The 18,346-nt window shown below is 45.8% G+C and overlaps 1 protein-coding gene across 5 annotated transcripts in view; it reads right to left on the bottom strand.

Moving 5' to 3' along the window:
* LOC128845605 (aryl hydrocarbon receptor-like) overlaps nt 1-18,346 on the bottom strand; it is a 135,618-nt gene that overhangs the window by 50,463 nt on the left and 66,809 nt on the right. For all 5 annotated transcript variants that reach the window (XM_054044436.1, XM_054044437.1, XM_054044438.1 and 2 more), the window contains exon 3: nt 3,617-3,735. In XM_054044436.1, coding sequence (XP_053900411.1) covers nt 3,617-3,735 — 119 coding nt within the window. The remainder of the gene's footprint in view (nt 1-3,616; nt 3,736-18,346) is intronic.

Here is an 18,346-nt window from a genome sequence, read left to right as displayed (position 1 = left end):
TTTAATCATGATTTTTAAGCCAAAGAATACATTTGAAGTTCATTCCATTTGCCTTCTGGTTTGTCTCTCTCTAAGGTCCATTTGGGTCACATTTTCAAGCTTTTCTTTGGAACCATTAAGCTAGAAACATCTTTTAAAACAATGGAAGCTGAGAGTCCCACCTAATCACTTAACTCCAGGAGTTGGGACTTTAAGAAAGTCTCCAAATATTGTGAAATATGATAAAATTGTGACAGTTGGCAACACTGCAATTCCTCCCAACACAAGATTTCAGAGAGGATAGAACTCTGAGATGCTCTCCTTTTGGAATGGAAAATGTCTAGATTTTAAACATTCAGGAGTATCTTTGCATATCAATGACCCTCCTTTTCTCTTGAAATTCTTTCTACAATAGTGCTACTAAAACGTCTTCTCTCCAGGTAGAGATCAGCAATAGGCAGAGTCTGTAAAGGTGTATGGCTAGGAGTTAATTAAGAGCTTCAAGTTAGGCTCCTGCACCCAGGTTTAGGTTCTAAAGCCCAGATTTGTAAAGCTACTTTGCTCAGTGTTGCTAAGGTCTAAATGACACAGGAGCTTAAAGAAGAACAGGAGCTTAAGGCTCCTTGACAGGCAAAGCTAAGGCTTACACTTCTGTTTAACTTCACTCACTTGAAAAGTCCCATTCATCACAAACAATTATGGGAGTTCTATCAAGGAGCTCCGACTGGTCAGATGCAGTAACTGATAGAATCATGGAACATCAGGAGATCCAACTCCCTGCTCAGATCAGCAGCAATCCCCAGACAGATTTTTGCCCCGATCCCTAAATGGCCCCCTCGATGATTGAACTCACAACTCTGGGTTTAGTAGGCTCAAACCACTGAGCTATCCCTCCCTCTCTGATTGGATGAGTGTACATTCAGGCTGATGTCAGAGTCCGAACCCATGACTGTCAGCACTGAAAACATGAGCCTCTGCCATCTCAGGAACAGGACTAAGTCCTTTAGTTTGAAGCAGTCACAGACTCAGACCTCTGGGAATCAGCTACTAGGATCCAGATTAACACGGTAACACCTTTTGCAACTATTCATCATCTTTGGAGCAGGGATTTTCCACATCACATGCTGTGCTAGTGCCCTGCACAGTGCAATGGTTAGTGAACTCTCTGAGACCCTAAAACTACCCATACTTTGTGGTCTTGGCGTGGCATGTGGCCTACTAACAGGGACACAAAGAGTCAGAGTTTAATTGAGACCTAGCTGTGCTAAACAAACGGTGTCCCCATGAAACAGAAAACTACAGGGCCTGTGTGTATGTGTGTTTCCATCGATAAAGAATGCCCTGTGTGTTTGTTCCCTCTAGGCCCCGTAGAGGGACATTACAAGAATGTTTCACTGAGCTGAGTTCATGCTCTGCAGCTTGGCAGGGAATGACCAGTTTCACATTTCTCCTTGAACTCCAAATACCATCTTTGTATATGTTATTATTAGGGCTGTCAAGCGTTTAAAACAATTAAACGCGATTAATCGTGCTATTAAACAATAATAGAATACAATTTATTTAAATATTTTTGGAAGTTTTCTACATTTTCAAATATATTGATTTCAATTACAACACAGAATACAAAGTGTACAGTGCTCACTTTATATTTATGTTTGATTACAAATATTTGCTCTGTAAAAAACAAAAGAAATAGTATATTTCAATTCACCTAATACAAGTACTGTAGTGCAATCTCTTTATCATGAAAGTTGAACTTACAAATGTAGAATTATGTACAAAAAATAACTGCATTCAAAATAAAACAATGTAAAACTTTAGAGCCTACAAGTCCACTCAGTACTATTTCAGCCAATTGCTCAAACAAGTTTTGCAGGAGATAATGCTGCCCACTTCTTGTTTACAATGTCACCTGAAAATGAGAACAGGTGTTTGCATGGCATTGTTGTAGCTGGTGTTGCAAGCTATTTATGTGCCAGATGCACTAAAGATTCATATGTCCCTTCATGCTTCAACCACCATTCCAGAAGACATGCGTCCATGCTGGTGTTTAGCATATCTGGCACGTAAATACCTTGCAATGCTGGCTACAAAAGTGCCACGTGAACTCCTGTTCTCACTTTCAGGTGACATTGTAAATAAGAAGCAGTTAGCAGTATCTCCCCTAAATGTAAACAAACTTGTTTGTCTTTGCGATTGGCTGAACAAGAAGTAGGACTGAGTGGACTTGTAGGCTCTAAAGTTTTACATTGTTTTGTTTTTGAGTGCAGTTATGTAAAAACAAAATCTACATGTGTAAGTTACACTTTCATGAAAAAGAGATTGCGCTACAGTACTTGTATGAGGTGAATTGAAAAATACTATTTCTTTTGTTTTTCACAGCGCAAATATTTGTAATAAAAAATAAATATAAAATGACCACTGTACACTTTTTATTCTGTGTTGTAATAGAAATAGGGTGACCAGATGTCCTGATAAAACCAGGACCGTCCCAATATTTAGGCGTTTGTCCTGCATCCCAATGTTTGGTTGGGACACAATTTGTCCCAATATTTCGGGGTACTCTTTTTTTTTTGGTTCCACTGGCGGCACTCCGTTTTGCTCCACCAGTGACACCCCCCCCACACACACGTCCCGATATTTTCTTCCTCTCATCTGGTCACCCTAAATAGAAAACAACATATTTGAAAATGTAGAAAAACGTCCAAAAATATTTAATAAATTTCAATTGGTATTCTATTGTTTAACAATGCGATTAATCATGTTTAATTTTTTTTAAATAAAAGTTAATTTTTTTGAGTTAATCGCATGAGTTAACTGCGATTAATTGACAGCCCTAGTGATTATCCATCAGATATACTTGTATATAGTAGTCTCTGTCATCCAAGGAGCTCCAAGCACTTTAAAGACTAATTAAGGGTCTGTCTTCACTGCAGAGTTAACTCGGCTGATTGGCACCCAGGTTGGCCTGGGCCAGGTGGGACTAGCCCTGGTGCAAAGTTACACTGGCATTCCTGCATCCTTCCTGGTGCTGCACTTCCCTGTGTGTGCCACTGAAGCTTCCCTTGGGTCTTTGGGCTACAGTAACTGAGCTGCTCTGGGATTCTTTCCCACTGAATTGTGGGAGAGCCTGTCTGTCCATCTGGGGACACAGGAGGAATTGTGGGAAAGGCACTGGAGGACAACCGGTACGGAGCGACTTAGCCTGCATCCTCACTGCCAAGTGGGTGGGTTATCAGCCCATATGCAAGCTGCCCCTAACCTCTAGCCTACAGGCCAGCAAGATTGGGTGTAAAGCACTACCCCACTTGGGTGAGAGGGCTTTGTGTGTGGACAGGATAGGGGCCAGGGGCAACACCTGGGTAAGGGCAAGTTAACCCTGCAGTGAAGACAGACCCAAAAATCTCACAGCATTCAGGAACAACCCTCGCATTAGACTCATTTCAGAGGCAGCTTACATGGAGGCACAGGGATGTCCAAGCACACACAGCTAAGCAGTAGCGCAGGATTCAAAGTAGTGACTTTGCCACAGCGCGTTCATCCATTGCACACCATCAACTGAAGTGCAGGATATTTCTTAGTTTAAAAGTTCTGTTTGCACTCTGTGAGTGTAGAGGGCTAGGATATAATACGGTACCTGGAGCAGCATGTCCCCTTCGGAGAACGTTTCCCCGTTGATCTGCAGATTCATCTGTCCATTCCCTCCAAGCGTCCCAGGCTGATCTGCTACGTGGCCGCCGTGGTTCGGCACAGTGGCTGTGAACAAGAGGGTAAGAGAGGACAGTGATATCAGCCCACCGTGAAGGCATCGCCACTCTTTTCCTTCTTTCTCACATCTGGGGGCCTCACTCTCTTTCAGCTGCATCATGCTGCCTGCTTCAGGGGCTTCCAATCTGACTAACCCCGGTCAGAGACAACCTGACGGAGCTGAAACACGAAACCTGGAGCTGAAAGGAGAGCTGGTGCAGAGAGGCTGTGTGCTCCATCTCCCTCGGGGGTTGCACAGATAGCTAGTGATCCCCTGCCCACGACATAAATGCCCTTCCCTGCTCCTTCTCATGTTCAAGCACCTTTCACCCCGAGTTCAGGCCAGGAGCTGAAGCAGAAGAGCTAAAACACAACAAGACAAATGGGAGTTAGACACTGAACTCTTATTGACTTTAATTGGACCTCACAGAGCTTCCAGAAGGTTCCAGTGAGAGGAGCAGTAGGACAGCTGTTTCAGCCTGGTTTCCTATGGAGTTATGGTAGTGTTTCTAATGGGTTTTAGTCCACTCCAGGTCAGTGACTGTAGGGACCTTTAGACATCAGGTTTGTGGAGAAAGGCCTAGCTGGGATGGGCTCATTGGGGTGAGAAAAATGTTGGGAGGATGGGCGAGGAAGGTGGAACCATGGCCCCACCTTCAGAAGGCATTTAGGTCATGTATTTTGCAGTACCTTATTATTGAAGAGGGTAGAATAAAGTAGACTGGTCACTAGAGACTCTGTAAGCTGTGATGGACACCATTTGTATTGTGCTAATGCCAAGTGGCCCTATTGTGCTAGGCTTTGTAAAAAAACAGTCCTTGCCCCAAAGAGCTTCCAATTTAAATATAAGATGAGAGAAAACAGGTGGATTCAATGCAAGCTAGCAATGAGATGATTAGGAACAACATGGTAAGCCATGGCCACAGCATACCAACTGCCTATCTCTCAAGTCTTCTGTAGGTATCACAGTGCTGTTGCACTGAGTGGCTCAAAAGGAGGTTTTTGTTTTTTTAAAAAAGCACAAGAGTAGGAGCTAGGAGACCTGGGTTCAATTCCCAGTTCTGTCACAGACTTCCCATGTGGTCATGGGCAAATCATGTAATTCTTCTGCACCTTAGCATTCTCGCCTGTAACATGGATATAGTATTTACCTAGCTAACAGTGTTGGATGTGTGGCTGAATTAACCAATGTGTGCAAAGCATCCTGGGAGCCATTGTGGCCTGCAATAACAACACTGGTATTGTAACTGCTGCTGAGTACATCACAGGAGTCAAAGCACAAGCGTGGAACTCATCTCTGATACACGTAGAGCTCCCATAGGACCAAAGGCTGGATCAAAGGAAACAGCGGGCTAAGTGACGTGGTCTCTTGGAGTGGATGTTCATGTCTATCTAATAGGGGAAAATTGCATCTAAAATTAATTGTGGCTTATAAGTATAAATGATACGTATCAATACCTGCAGCTCTACAAGTGTCTTTCATTCCAATGTGCTTTACAAGCTGTGCTGGGATTACTTCACCTGCTACTGAAGTAATAAGAGCAGTATTTTGTACCTACCATATACCGAATAGCAACCCGTTCCGGAGCGAAACATGTCAGCTCTTTAATAGTGCACACCACCTGTACATTACAGTTTAGGCTGGAAAGGGAAGAGTATCCTATTCAGTGTGTGTTTGAGAGATAGACAGTGGCGGGAGTGCAGTGGGAGAGAATTTTAAGTTGGTTGAATGTAGGTGTCAGAATTGGACGCTGAGCAAAGCAATCTTTTCGAACAGTGACAATAGACCTTTAATGGCCACCAGCGAGTTATACCATTGGGATTTGCTTTTAGATCCCATCTAATGCATGGTGCCTCTGTAACCCACACACCTCCTGAGTGTGGTGCTCTGTCCCCTCTAGTGGCACTGACACTACTTAAAGATGAAAGAGTCTGCTATAGCCTTAGCTACCAGTCATGTGGCTTTTAGCTCATGCAGTAAAGGCTCATGCACTAAGCTTCAAACGTTCCAAGTTCAATCCCGCCCACCACCGACTGGGGTCTATCAGTGTTACACCTCCACCAAACACAGTGCCATTTACTAGAATCACTGGTGCCGTTCCTATGCTTTCCTCACAAGTTTCCCAGGCTCAACCTTTGGTAACGTGAGTGAGAGCTCAGTAGGGAGCCCTATTTCCCCAAGACCAACAAGAACATTCCATTGGTTCCATCTTCCTGGGCCCCTCACTCTCTCTCTACTGGTGCCTGACATTTCTGTTTTCCTTGCTTCATCCATCTCCACCACCAAGCGTTGGCAGGCTTACTTGCTGCACTAGGAAATGCCATGGTCCCTGGAAGCTGGCATCCCTGCTTCCTTTGTTTGTAGTTGCACTTTCACTGCAAAGACAGGGTCTTTGATCTCCCATTATTTTGTGAGAAGTTCCCACATTTGAGCATTGCTAGCTGGCATCTCTGTGGCTGGCTGCATTGCGTAATTAAATGTTACCACCCAACAAAGGTACTTTTGTGGCTTGGAGGATGATTCGGATCATTGTTCATTTCTTTTGCCCATCATTGCTAATTCTCATTAATTACACTGGTCTACAATTTTTGAGAAGTCGTCTGCTTCAGAGATAAAATGTGCTATTTATTATGTATTTTGATATGCTGAATTTAAATATGACAATTAAAACAACTGATTGGCTACTGTTTCTAAAATATTTAAGTTTTTACATTTTATGTCTATGTATATTGTGTATGATTAAAACTCTACTATCTAAATTGTAAACCTAGGTCTTTTCATGTGTTTATGGTTGCTTTACATGATAATATTTCACCTGTCCTGTTTATGTAACACTTTAAAAATCAGCAAAAGGGTTATATAAATAAAATGGATTATGAAACAAAAGGCAAAAAACTATTATTATGTACACAGTTTAGTCCTATTCCGTGTCTACTCGGCGCTTCTTGGCTTGTCTCTTGTATTCATTAAATGGAGCATCTCTTGTCACTGTCCAGCAATAGTCTGCAAGCATTGATGGGCTTCATTTGCCCTGATAGTGTTTCTCCATTGTTGCAATGTCCTGGTGAAATCGCTCACCGTGCTCGTCGCTCACTGCTCTGCAGTTCGGTGGAAAAAAAATCTAGATGAGAGTGCAAAAAATGTATCTTTAGTGACATGTTGCAACCAAGGCTTTTGTATGCCTTGAGGAGGTTTTTCACCAACAACCTGTTGTTGTCTGCCTTGTTGTTTCCGAGAAAATTTATTGCCACTAACTGGAAGGCTTTTCATGCCGTCTTTTCCTTGCCAAGCAGTGCATGGTCAAATGCATCATCTCGAAGAAGTTCACAAATCTGAGGACCAACAAAGACACCTTCCTTTATCTTAGCTTCACTTAACCTTGGAAATTTTCCATGGAGGTACTTGAAAGCTGCTTGTGTTTTGTCAATGGTCTTGACAAAGTTCTTCATCAGACCCAGCTTGATGTGTAAGGGTGGTAACAAAATCTTCCTTGATTCAACAAGTGGTGGATGCTGAACACTTTTCCTCCCAGGCTCCGATGACTGTCAGAGTAGCCAATCTTTCTTGATGTAGTGGGAATCTCTTGCACGACTATCCCATTCGCAGAGAAAACAGCAGTACTTTGTGTATCCAGTCTACAGACCAAGCAAGAGAGCAACAACCTTCAAATCGCCACAAAGCTGCCACTGATTTTGGTCATAGTTTATGCACCTCAAATGTTGTTTCAGGTTGTCATAGGTTTCCTTCATATGGACTGCATGACCAACTGGAATTGATGGCAAAACATTCCCATTATGCAGTAAAACAGCTTTAAGACTCGTCTTCGATGAATCAATGAACAGTCTCCACTCATCTGGATCGTGAACGATGTTGAGGGCTGCCATCACACCATCGATGTTGTTGCAGACTACAAGATCACCTTCCATGAAGAAGAATGGGACAAGATCCTTTTGACGGTCACGGAACATGGAAACCCTAACATCACCTGCCAGGAGATTCCACTGCTGTAGTCTGGAGCCCAACAGCTCTGCCTTACTCTTGGGTAGTTCCAAATCCCTGATAAGGTCATTCAGTTCACCTTGTGTTATGAGGTGTGGTTCAAAGGAGGAGGATGGGAGAAAATGTGGGTCCTGTGACACTGATGGTTCAGAACCAGAAGTTTCATCCTCTTCCTCTTCCTCGTCTGACTCAAGTGAGAAGGATTCTGGTGCATCAGGAACCGGCAGTCCTCCTCCATGGGGTACTGGGCATATAGCTGATGGAATGTTTGGATAATGCACAGTCCACTTTTTCTTCTTTGACACACCTTTCCCAACTGGAGGCACCATGCAGAAGTAACAATTGCTGGTATGATCTGTTGGCTCTCTCCAAATCATTGGCTATGCAAAAGGCATAGATTTCCTTTTCCTGTTCAACCACTGGCAAAGATTTGTTGCACAAGTGTTGCAGCACATGTGTGGGGCCCACCTCTTGTCCTGATCTCCAATTTTGCAGCCAAAATAAAGGTGATAGGCTTTCTTAACCATAGTGGTTATACTGCGCTTTTGTGAGGCAAAAGTCACTTCACCACAAACATAGCAGAAGTTATCTGCACTGTTCACACAAGTACGAGGCATCTCTGCTCACTTTGGCTAAACAGAAATGTGTCCCTTTGCAAAATCAAACACTGACAAATAAGAGAACACAACACTGTACCAGCTTCAGATTGCATCATTCATTGTTTTGCCTAAAAAGCAAGTACTGTCCAAACCCAGTCATAGATTTATTCATAGAGCCAGTCAAAGATGTATTTTAGTCATTTCTGGTTTAAATTGAGATCCCTTCCCTTTATAACTCACTTATCCTCCGCCATTCCCAAGTCAAGGGTCGTATATACTGACCCAATAGCATATCTTGAAAACTAGAGCCAATCAACAATTTTAAGCATCATTTTCATTCTCAGTGACGCAGAATTAGTAAAGTTTGACTATATTTATTTCAGAAGCATTTTGGCTGTAGAGAAGTGACAGGCCCTCAAGGTAGACTGTGGTGAACTTTGTGATTTCTGTGTGAGCTCTTGCCACATGGGAAGAAATAAAGAAACAGTGGTTTCAAGTTCCCACAGATCGGCATGTTGACTGCGTTGCCATCTAGATATTTTTCATGGACTGCTCTAGCTGTGCGTAAGCCTACTTCACTGAACTTCATATCACACTGAAAAACTCGCCCTAGTCTGGGTCAATCACAGCTCCAGAATGAACTGCTTTTCAAACATGGGCAAGAATTTTACCCGGAGGCCAAACATTGCCCAATGACTCTTTATTGAATACAATGGAAAAGAAAGGCAAGAGCAGCTGGCCTTCTGCATTGTGGGTCCAATTCTTAGCATCCACCAGGGCCAAAACTGCCCTGGACATAAGATGGAGCAAGAGCTTCACAGTGCAATGTGCTACAGACCTGCCCTGTCTTAGCCTGCCTATCTCCTGCACTGGAGTTTGCGAGGCAGCAGTGTAAGGCTGCTTATGGCAGTCCTACGGGGTGCCCAGGCCAGAGAAATTCTCCTCCAGACCCTCACGGCATCTCCACGGTCCTTAGATGCCGCATGTGGATCTGAATCTCTCACTACATTTAAATACCATGGTGGAGCTCTGCTTAGGTATGGAACATAAGAACAGGAGAAAGACTCTTTATTGTCTGGCTCACCACACTCACCCCAGCTTAGCAACAGCTTTTGTGAGTCTCACTGTTAGCTCTGGGTGCGAAGAGCAGCTAGGGACAATGGGAACCTGCTCATGTGATGAAAATACAATGAAGACCCTCTCTGACTTCACAGGGTGTTTTGCCTGCATAAGGTGCCAGGATTCAGCACTCAAAGGGTTTATGAGAAGAGGCACAAGCTATCTACTCCCCCACCCCCACCGCCCCAGCAATCCTGCCCCAGGGAAGCCTTTCCTAAGTCAGACTGTGGGGAGGAATTTCTTAGGTGGGGAGGGGGGCTCTAGTTTGCTTTGCTGTTTGAAGTTGAATCTCTCCAGGGCATCTCACAGTGGATGCCTCTGCCTGTGTCCGCTCCAAGCATAAATACACCTATTGTTCAAGAAAGGAAGCCTTGTTCCTGAAGGAATCACATTAGCGCTGCTGGGGGCTGGCTGCTGCTGGGCATTGCCAATGCACTGCAGAACCTCTCGCCTTTGGTCAGTAGCCAAACTCCAACCCAACTCAGCAGGGATCGTACATTGTTCCCACCTAGTAAGTGGTCAGTAGCTTGGGCACCATGGGGCTCAGTTCCAGGTGTTACAAACTAACCACTACACATGGTGGACTAAGCAGAGGCGCCAACAATTGCATTGGTCTTGGGCACTGAGCTACTGCTCTGAGCCCTAGAGAAAATACCCCCCAGATCAGCACTGTGCAAAGTAATGCACATTGGAAAACATAATCCCAACAATACATATAAAATGATGGGGTCTAAATTAGCTGTTACCACTCAAGAAAGAGATCTTGGAATCATTATGGATAGTTCTCTGAAAACTTCCACTCAATGTGCAGTGACAGTCAAAAAAGGGAACAGAACGTTGGGAATCATTAAGAAAGGGATAGATAATAAGACAGAAAATATCATATTGCCTCTGTATAAATCCCTGGTATGTCCACATCTTGACTACTGCATGCAGATGTGGTCGCCCCATCTCAAAAAAGATATATTGGAATTGGAAAAGGTACAGAAAAGGGCAACAAAAACAATTAGGGGTATGGAACAGCTTCCATATGAGGAGAAATTAATAAGACTGGGGCTTTTCAGCTTGGAAAAGAGACATCTAAGGGCAGATATGATACAGGTCTATAAAATCATGACAGCTGTGAGAAAGTAAATAAGGAAGTGTTATTTACTCCTTCTCATAACACAAAAACGAGGGTCACTCAATGAAATTAATAGGCAGCAGGTTTAAAACAAACAAAAGGAAGTATTTCTTCACACAACGCAGAGTCAACCTGTGGAACTCTTTGCCAGAGGATATTGTGAAGGCCAAGACTATAACAGGGTTAAAAAAGAACTAGATAAGTCCATCAATGGCAATTAGCCAGGCTTGGCAGAGATGCAAAATGATGCTCTGAAGTGACTCTAGCCTCTGTTTGCCAAAAACTGGGAATGGGCGACAGGGGACGGATCACTTGATGATTACCTGTTCTGTTCATTCCCTCTGAAGCATCACTGTCGGAATACTGGTTACCGAGCTAGACAGACCTTTGGTCTGACCCAGTATGGCCGTTCTTATGTTCTTATGACTGGGTGACCTGGCAGGCCAGTGTGTGGGGGAAGCCTGCCATTCTGAGGCCTTGTAGATAAACAGAGAACTTCACTCATCAGCAAAAAGAACAGGAGTACTTGTGGCACCTTAGAGACTAACAAATTTATTAGAGCATAAGCTTTCGTGGACTACAGCCCACTTCTTCGGATGCATACAGTCTCTAAGGTGCCACAAGTACACCTGTTCTTTTTGCGGATACAGACTAACACGGCTGCTACTCTGAAACAATTCACTCATCAGGGCTCTGAAGCCAGTGCCTTTCACCAGTGCTAAATCCACACCACAAGGTTTCATGCAAATCACTGATAATTATGCAAATTGTCTCATGGACTAATTTGCATAGAATGACACGCATGGAGCTGCGCAGAACTTGGCAGCCATGTCCTTGTCCATTTCCAAACTAGGATCGTGCAGCTGCCTGGGTTAATAAAGGCAGCACATTCTGAGCGTATTGCATAGAATTGGCTTTGATATCTGCCACAGAAACAAAAGTGCCGTTCCTGACCGCTCTCTTGCTCTGCATACTAGGCAGCTGGATTAGAAGGTAAGAGTATATTTTTGCAGCAGGCATCAATAGATTACAGGGCACACGACTAAGACAAAATATGGACATCAAAGTTTAATACAAAACCGAGCTAGAAAAGAAATGATGATCTCAGGGTGGGAGCACAAAAAAAAGATGTTGAAAGTCAGAGCATTTTCAAACCAGATCACTGCAATTCCACTGCTGCCCAGATTGCCCCTAAGAATACAGTGGGTGGAGGAACAGAAGACCCAGCATCTCCTGTGGATTTCTTCACTGACACTTTAATACCCACTAAAACGCAGAGATTACAGGCGACTGCAATTCTGGGTCCTTTGCTGCAGAAGAGGAAGAGACACGTGTGCTTGGCAGAAGAAAGAAGGCTGGAGAATTTTGCTGGAGAAGCTCTAGTGGCCCTGAGAATGCTACCTGGATTTCTGACCTGAGAAGAGAGCAGCAGATTTGATTGGTTTCCCACCCCGCTTGCTTTAAAAGCAATGGATCTTCTCAGTAAACTGAGTTTTTCCCCAGTTTTTGAGCACTCTCTCAGCACAACACTGAGGTACCAGCTTCTTCTCTTCCCTGACTTTCCTCTAGCTGTAGTCACAAGTAAAGGTCATAGTATCTTTGAGGGGATGGGGGGGGGGGGGCGGGGAAGGCCTTAAGATCACATGATTATTTATATGACCATAGTCCCTTGGAACCCCAATCAAAGAACAAAGCCTCAGCATGCTTATGTGCTGTACAGACAAATTCACATCTACATGTCCAAGATGCTGCAACAGACGGGTGGAGAGGGGGTGGTTCATTCGGATGAGGTTAAAAGAGCAGAGCTGAGCAGACTAGCAGAAGTCACTGCTTACCACATGCCTAACCAACGCCAGACTGGAGTGACTTGGAAGCAAATGTGACTTCCTGCCGCCTTCCCCTGAGCTGCTGTGGTTGCTTGGTCCCCCAGAACTGTCAGAGCACTCCAGCCACACCCTAGCCCATGCTGGGAAGTGTGAAGGAGCGGAAGAGGGAAGTCACCCCAACTCTCTGAAGATCTGGCATGGGCCCTTCTTTTCAGGACCTGTCTTGAGATCCCTGGAGGTTTGGAAACCCCAGCCCCCCCATCCCAGTGTTGTCTCCCAGCTTGTTGTCACCCCTTTGCAGATTGGCCACCCGAGGGAGCCACTGGCTGGTGAAACTGACGGCAGGCTGGTTGAGCGTATGTGGGCCTCCAGACCCATCCTTCACAAGGGCCATCATATGTCGTCACTTTACCCTGAGGTCTCCCACTGACTTCCCCAAAAGCTGAGCCAACTCTCCCCCGAGGTGAAACTGGCTGGAGTCAGAGACTGGCTTTGTCTGCAGTAGATCTGGGAAAAGTGAGCTTACAAACAGCACAGCCATAGACAGGGAAAGCAGGCGATTAAATACAGACAGCAAGTCTGGCCGGTACAGTAAAGGAGAAAAGACAGGAAGGGGAGAGGAAGGAGTCAGCATGTCTCTACCTGTTACTTGTCCCTGACAGCCACCAAAACCACTGCGCTTTCCACCTCCCTACTATAGGAGGCCTAGTTTTTCCCCTTTGAAAAATCTGGTTGCCCATGCACAGCTGTCTTGTATACACAAGTCATAGCATCTGAGTCACTGCAAACCCTCAGAGGTCAGATGTCCATTGGTAGCAACAGCACTTTGCCGACCAGACCTGCCTCTAAGTCAGTACACCCTACACTCTTGGAAGAAGTGACTCTCAGAAGAAATGTAACAGTGAGACTGGCCAACATGGGCCCCACCAAGCTCAGGACTCTTTGCTCATGTGCATTTGGCTTGGCTTTCTTATTCCGTGCCATGCTGTCATTCAGCATATGGTTGTGATGAGCAAGGATCAAACAGCAGCACAGAGCTGTTACGGAATTAGTGCTGGATAGTGAAAGAAAATAAGAGACCTACGTCTCTCCAAGTGGAATTTGTAGAAAGTTCATCAGTGCCACAAAACCCTGCTGATGGGAAGAAATTCCCAAGGGCCTGCTATTTTGGGAACTCCCAGATGCTTCCCACAAGTTGAAATAACAAGAGACCCTTACAGAGCTGCACTGTTCTCATTCAGTGACTGTCTGGTTAACAACCTGGGGGCTTTATGTTGTACCTAGCCAACTGCAGACTGCCTCTTAGGGTTACTAGCATTGCCTTTGCTAGTAGAAGCCATGGTGGTTATGGCACCATCAGCTTTAATAACTGACCTAGTTAAAAGGAAAAATCAGCAGCTCAACTTTCAGGGTAATCCATTTCACATTGAAGTACCCCAGCTCCTATGCAGCAGTCAGAGAATCCTTTGATTGATTGACAAGTACAGCTCCAGCAAATCCAGGCTCCAAATCTCAGGAAAGGCTTAGCTCTTAATTCCCAGATCAAGAGAGTTTCCTCAGTTCCCCTTTACAGTCTTGGCCTGTCTGTGTTTTGAATCTTGCAGTTCCAAAATTCTTCACATGCCAGGACCAAGGAGACCTACTGTCCTGCCGTCCTTCCCAGCCCCGGCCCCACTCAGGCTGATGTTTTACTCCTACGAATGCAAACGAAGATTGGGCTGGGTCATGTCTGCTGTGAGTCTGAAGGAGTTCTCCCACCATTGGTCTAACTCCAGTGCAGTTCCATGGGTATTAGCAACAGCACAAGCATTAGTTAGACTGGCCACTAGTGATTTTACTACCTGTTGGTCTAGACCTTCTCTGAGCAGGATCAGGTGACATGGTGGTGGTAATGCAGGTGGCTGGTCTACGCTCACATGGCCAACATTGCCAGGCCAATGGCGAGAGAATTCCCGACACAGCCTCTGCGAGTCTTACTGGCAGCTCAGGGTGGATTTTCACAAGCTCTCAGCATTGGCCTAACTCTGCTCCCACTGAGGTCAATGGGAGCAAGCTCAAGTCAAGGCCAAGTGCTTCTGAAAACCCCACTCCATCTTCTTCTTCAGGTCTTTTTTCTGAGCATTTACTCTGATCCCCAACTGCACCCAAAACACTTCCCAACTCACTTGTGTTGCATAGCTGTTGAAATGGATAAAGTAAATGGGCAACTCAGAGAATTCCAAATGATCATCTCCTGCATCACTAATGAGAATCAAATAAACTGATCCTTGGTGGATTCTGTGGTGTTGGGATTGAGCTTTAAAGCCCGACATGGTTTGGGTCTTAGCTACTGGACCTGAGAGACTTCCTTATTCCTTGTGTTCTGTGGTGGAGGCTCTCGCTCTAGGGGAATGTCTGTCTCAGAGCTAGTAGAATGGCATCAGCCATGGAGGGTTCTTCAGTCTAGAACTTGCTGCCCTAGGAGCCTGACAGAACTAAGTTTGTTCATTTTCACAGTTCAAAAGGTATCATTTTCTTCAGGCTTATGCCTAGAGCCCTACCAAATTCACAGCCATGAAAAATGCGTCATGGACCGTGAAATCTGCTCTCCTCCCTTGAAATCTAGTCTTTTGTGTGCTTTTACCCTACACTTTACAGATTTCATGGGGGAGACTAAATTGGGCATCCTTATATAAAAGGGAGTTGCAGAGGGGTCACAGTATTGCCATCCTTACTTCTGCGCTGCCTTCAGAGCTGGGCAGCCGGAGAGCGGTGGCTGTTGGCTGGGCGCCCAGCTCTGAAAGCAGCAGCGCAGAAGTAAGGGTGGCAATACCGTACCATGCCATCCTTCTGCGCTGCTGCTGGCGGCAGCTCTGCCTTCAGAGCTGGGCTCCCGGCCAACAGCCACCATTCTCCAGCTGCCCAGCTCTGAAGGCAGAGCTGCCGCTAATAGCAATACAAAAGTAAGGGCAGCAGTATCACAGCCCCCCTTGTGACCCTCCCCCCAACTCCTTTTTGGATCAGGACCCCTTAAAATTACAACTCCGTGAAAGTTCAAATTTAAATAGCTGAAATCATGAAATTTATGATTTTTTAAATCCCGTGACTGAAATTGACCAAAATGGACCATGAATTTGGTAGGGCCCTACTTACACCTGATGGCTTAGGAGTGGTATTTTGATACTTATTTTACTATGATTAATATTTTTATTTACTATAATCAACTTTATATGTTTTTGTGCCCAAGTGACAAGCTCTGGTGAAGAAAGCCCTTTAAATAAATGTAAATAGGATGCTGTATGCAAAACATACATCATTCATCACTGGCACAGTGCCCTCTAGTGCCCTGGGGAGGATCGCCTTTGAATGGAGTTCCCCACAGCAACTCTGCTAAAATCCCATCCTGTGCCTGCCTTGGACCTCATGCCCCGGTGATAAGAAAACCCTGTCTACATTTGGGCTGGTCAGGACACAGAATACTGGCACTGACGCCACATTTCCTATGGATGCAGGGCACAGTGCAAAGCTACCTCAGCAGGGAGGCTGAATTCCTGTCAGAATGGCCTGCCCTTGGACGTCTGGGGTCAAAGGTTAACTGTGAAGACGTGCACGATTCAGCTCCCTGAGCCATGTGCTGCTGGTGACAAACAGAGCAGTATGCCCAAAGGTGGCAGCCAAAATAAGGCTTATGAACAAGAGAGTCCTTGTGCCTCCAAACAGTTCAGAGCAATGACTCTGCATGTGCACTTTCAGGCAAGTTGGGACACCTGATAATCAAGGGAGCTGCATCCCCAGGCGGAACATCTGCCCCACTTTCCATTAGCACAAAGACTCCAGCACAATGGCTGCTTTTGAAGAGTTATGTCCCAAGCAGCTGTTTTGCACCAAATAATGTTTGTTGCAAGGATTATTTCTTCATTTAGAAATGGCCAGTCACAGACTGCACATGAAAGAACACGCTAGGATTTACAAAAGGTTCTGCCATTTTTCCTCAGGGCAGGATGGAACAATACACCCACTCTATTCTGTATAATGCAAATGAGTTTTAAAGCCGCTCCCAGAGGAGGAAAGAAAATTAATTTGTCCTCCTCAAAGTTGCTCTGTTCAAAGGCCTCATGGAAAGGCAGCAGAGTGAATGGCATCAAAATCCAAACAGTCCAGGCTCAGCTTTCCTCAGGAACCCACACTTTGAATGGATCTGAGGGGTTCTGGAATTCATCTCGACCTTCCTTCATTTCCCTGTTTGGCACCCGGCTTCCTCCAGTCCCCTGGCACAAGGATTCAGTCTCACAGCCCCTGGATCTACAGGCATGAGGCAGCTGATTGGAAAGCAACTCCTGCCAATCGTTGGCATGTTTCCACGCTGGGCTGTGAAAGAAGTAAATCTTTACAGCTTTGTATGGTCTCCGCCCACATGTCTTCTTAGTATGGATAAGTGAAGCTCTGCAATATAATACATATAGGGTTGCCAATTTTGTAATAGTTAAAAGACGGAAACACTACAGCAGGAGTGCCAGAACCTCCCCCCCGCCTCTTCCCCCCCGAGGCCCTGCCCCTGCCCGACTCCCCCGAGGGCCCCACCTCTTTCCCCAAGGTCCCACCCCCATTCACTCCTCTTCCCCTCTCCTCCGGTCACTCACTTCTTTCCTCCTTGCTCTCTCCTACCCGGGTCGGGAGGGACTCACCTACAGAGCTGGGGCTGGGAGCTGCAGCTGCCTGACGCAGGTAGGAAGCAGCCCCGGCTGAGTAGAGGATGGTGCAGGTGATGACCCGGCTCCTCCCCGCCTCCCCCGCCCGCAGTAACTGGACTTTGAGTATCCAGTCAGTAGATCTGACTGGACACTGTCAGGTCCCCTTTTCGACCAGGCATCTGGTCACCCTAAATACATACCCAAGACTATGGTAAAAGAACATGAAAGGTCTAACAAACTCACACAGCCAGGAAATTCCCGTTTGCCCACCTAGGGCAAGAGGCCTTTTCCTGGGGATAGATTCATAGATTGTAGGGCCAGAAGGGGGCATTATAATCATCTAGTCTGACCTCACCACACTTCAGTTTTCATCTGACGTTTTCCTTTCAGATGTGCACCTTGCTGGCTTTCCACCTCCAGCTGCCACAGCCATCACGTGTGCTACTCAGGGAGACAGCTGAAGAGAACACGGATGGAACCGGGCCCTGCTGAAGTCCATGGGAATTTTGCCATCAACTTTTAATGGGGCCAGGATTTCATCCCCTCTGCTTATACAGAATGCAGAATTCAGAGCCTGAAGGTGAATAAAGCCATTTCCCCTCTTGAACTGGCAGCTCACTGGCTGCTCACCAAAAGCAAATCTGAGCTAGCAGCAGCCAGGTCAGAGTGGTCCCTGCCTGTGGCATTCGACTTTCCTCTGGCAGGTAATTTGAGCCACAGTTTGGCATTTGTCCATTTCACTCTCAGAGGACTGCAGAGCTGGCTTTCGAGAAGTTTCACAGTCAGCATTTCAGAATCTGCCCTTCGCTGCCCCTGGGGAGAGACTCTGGAGGAGGGTTAAGCGGGGGACAACCGGTGAACAGCAAGGGGAAGGGAAAGAGCAGAGACTGATTTAAACTGTCTTCAGGGGCACCTCCCATGTTAATACACTGAGACTGGACTGTTGGCGTTGATGACGGATACAAGCAACACCGGCAGTCCCCACAGACTGCAGCACTCAGTGATCTGGAAAAGGAACAATGGAGTAAGGCACCCTCTGTTACTGCTCACCTGGAAGAGCTGCCTGCAAATAGACCACCCAGATAGAATCATAGAATATCAGGGTTGGAAGGGACCTCAGGAGGTCATCTAGTCCCACCCCTGCTCAAAGCAGGACCAACCCCAACTAAGGAACTCATGCTGGTCCTACAGCTCAACCTGTTTGTAGGGCTGGATGAGCCATTTTGGCTAAGATGAAAGAACTGATCCACAGAGGAACTGATCCCTGCCATTGCCTGAAGCTG

The sequence above is a fragment of the Malaclemys terrapin genome, chromosome 11 (genome assembly GCF_027887155.1).
Source record: "Malaclemys terrapin pileata isolate rMalTer1 chromosome 11, rMalTer1.hap1, whole genome shotgun sequence".
Lineage (NCBI taxonomy): Eukaryota > Metazoa > Chordata > Testudines > Emydidae > Malaclemys > Malaclemys terrapin.
The sequence above is the reverse complement of the archived record's forward strand: the minus strand, read 5'-3'. Positions and strand labels throughout refer to the sequence as shown.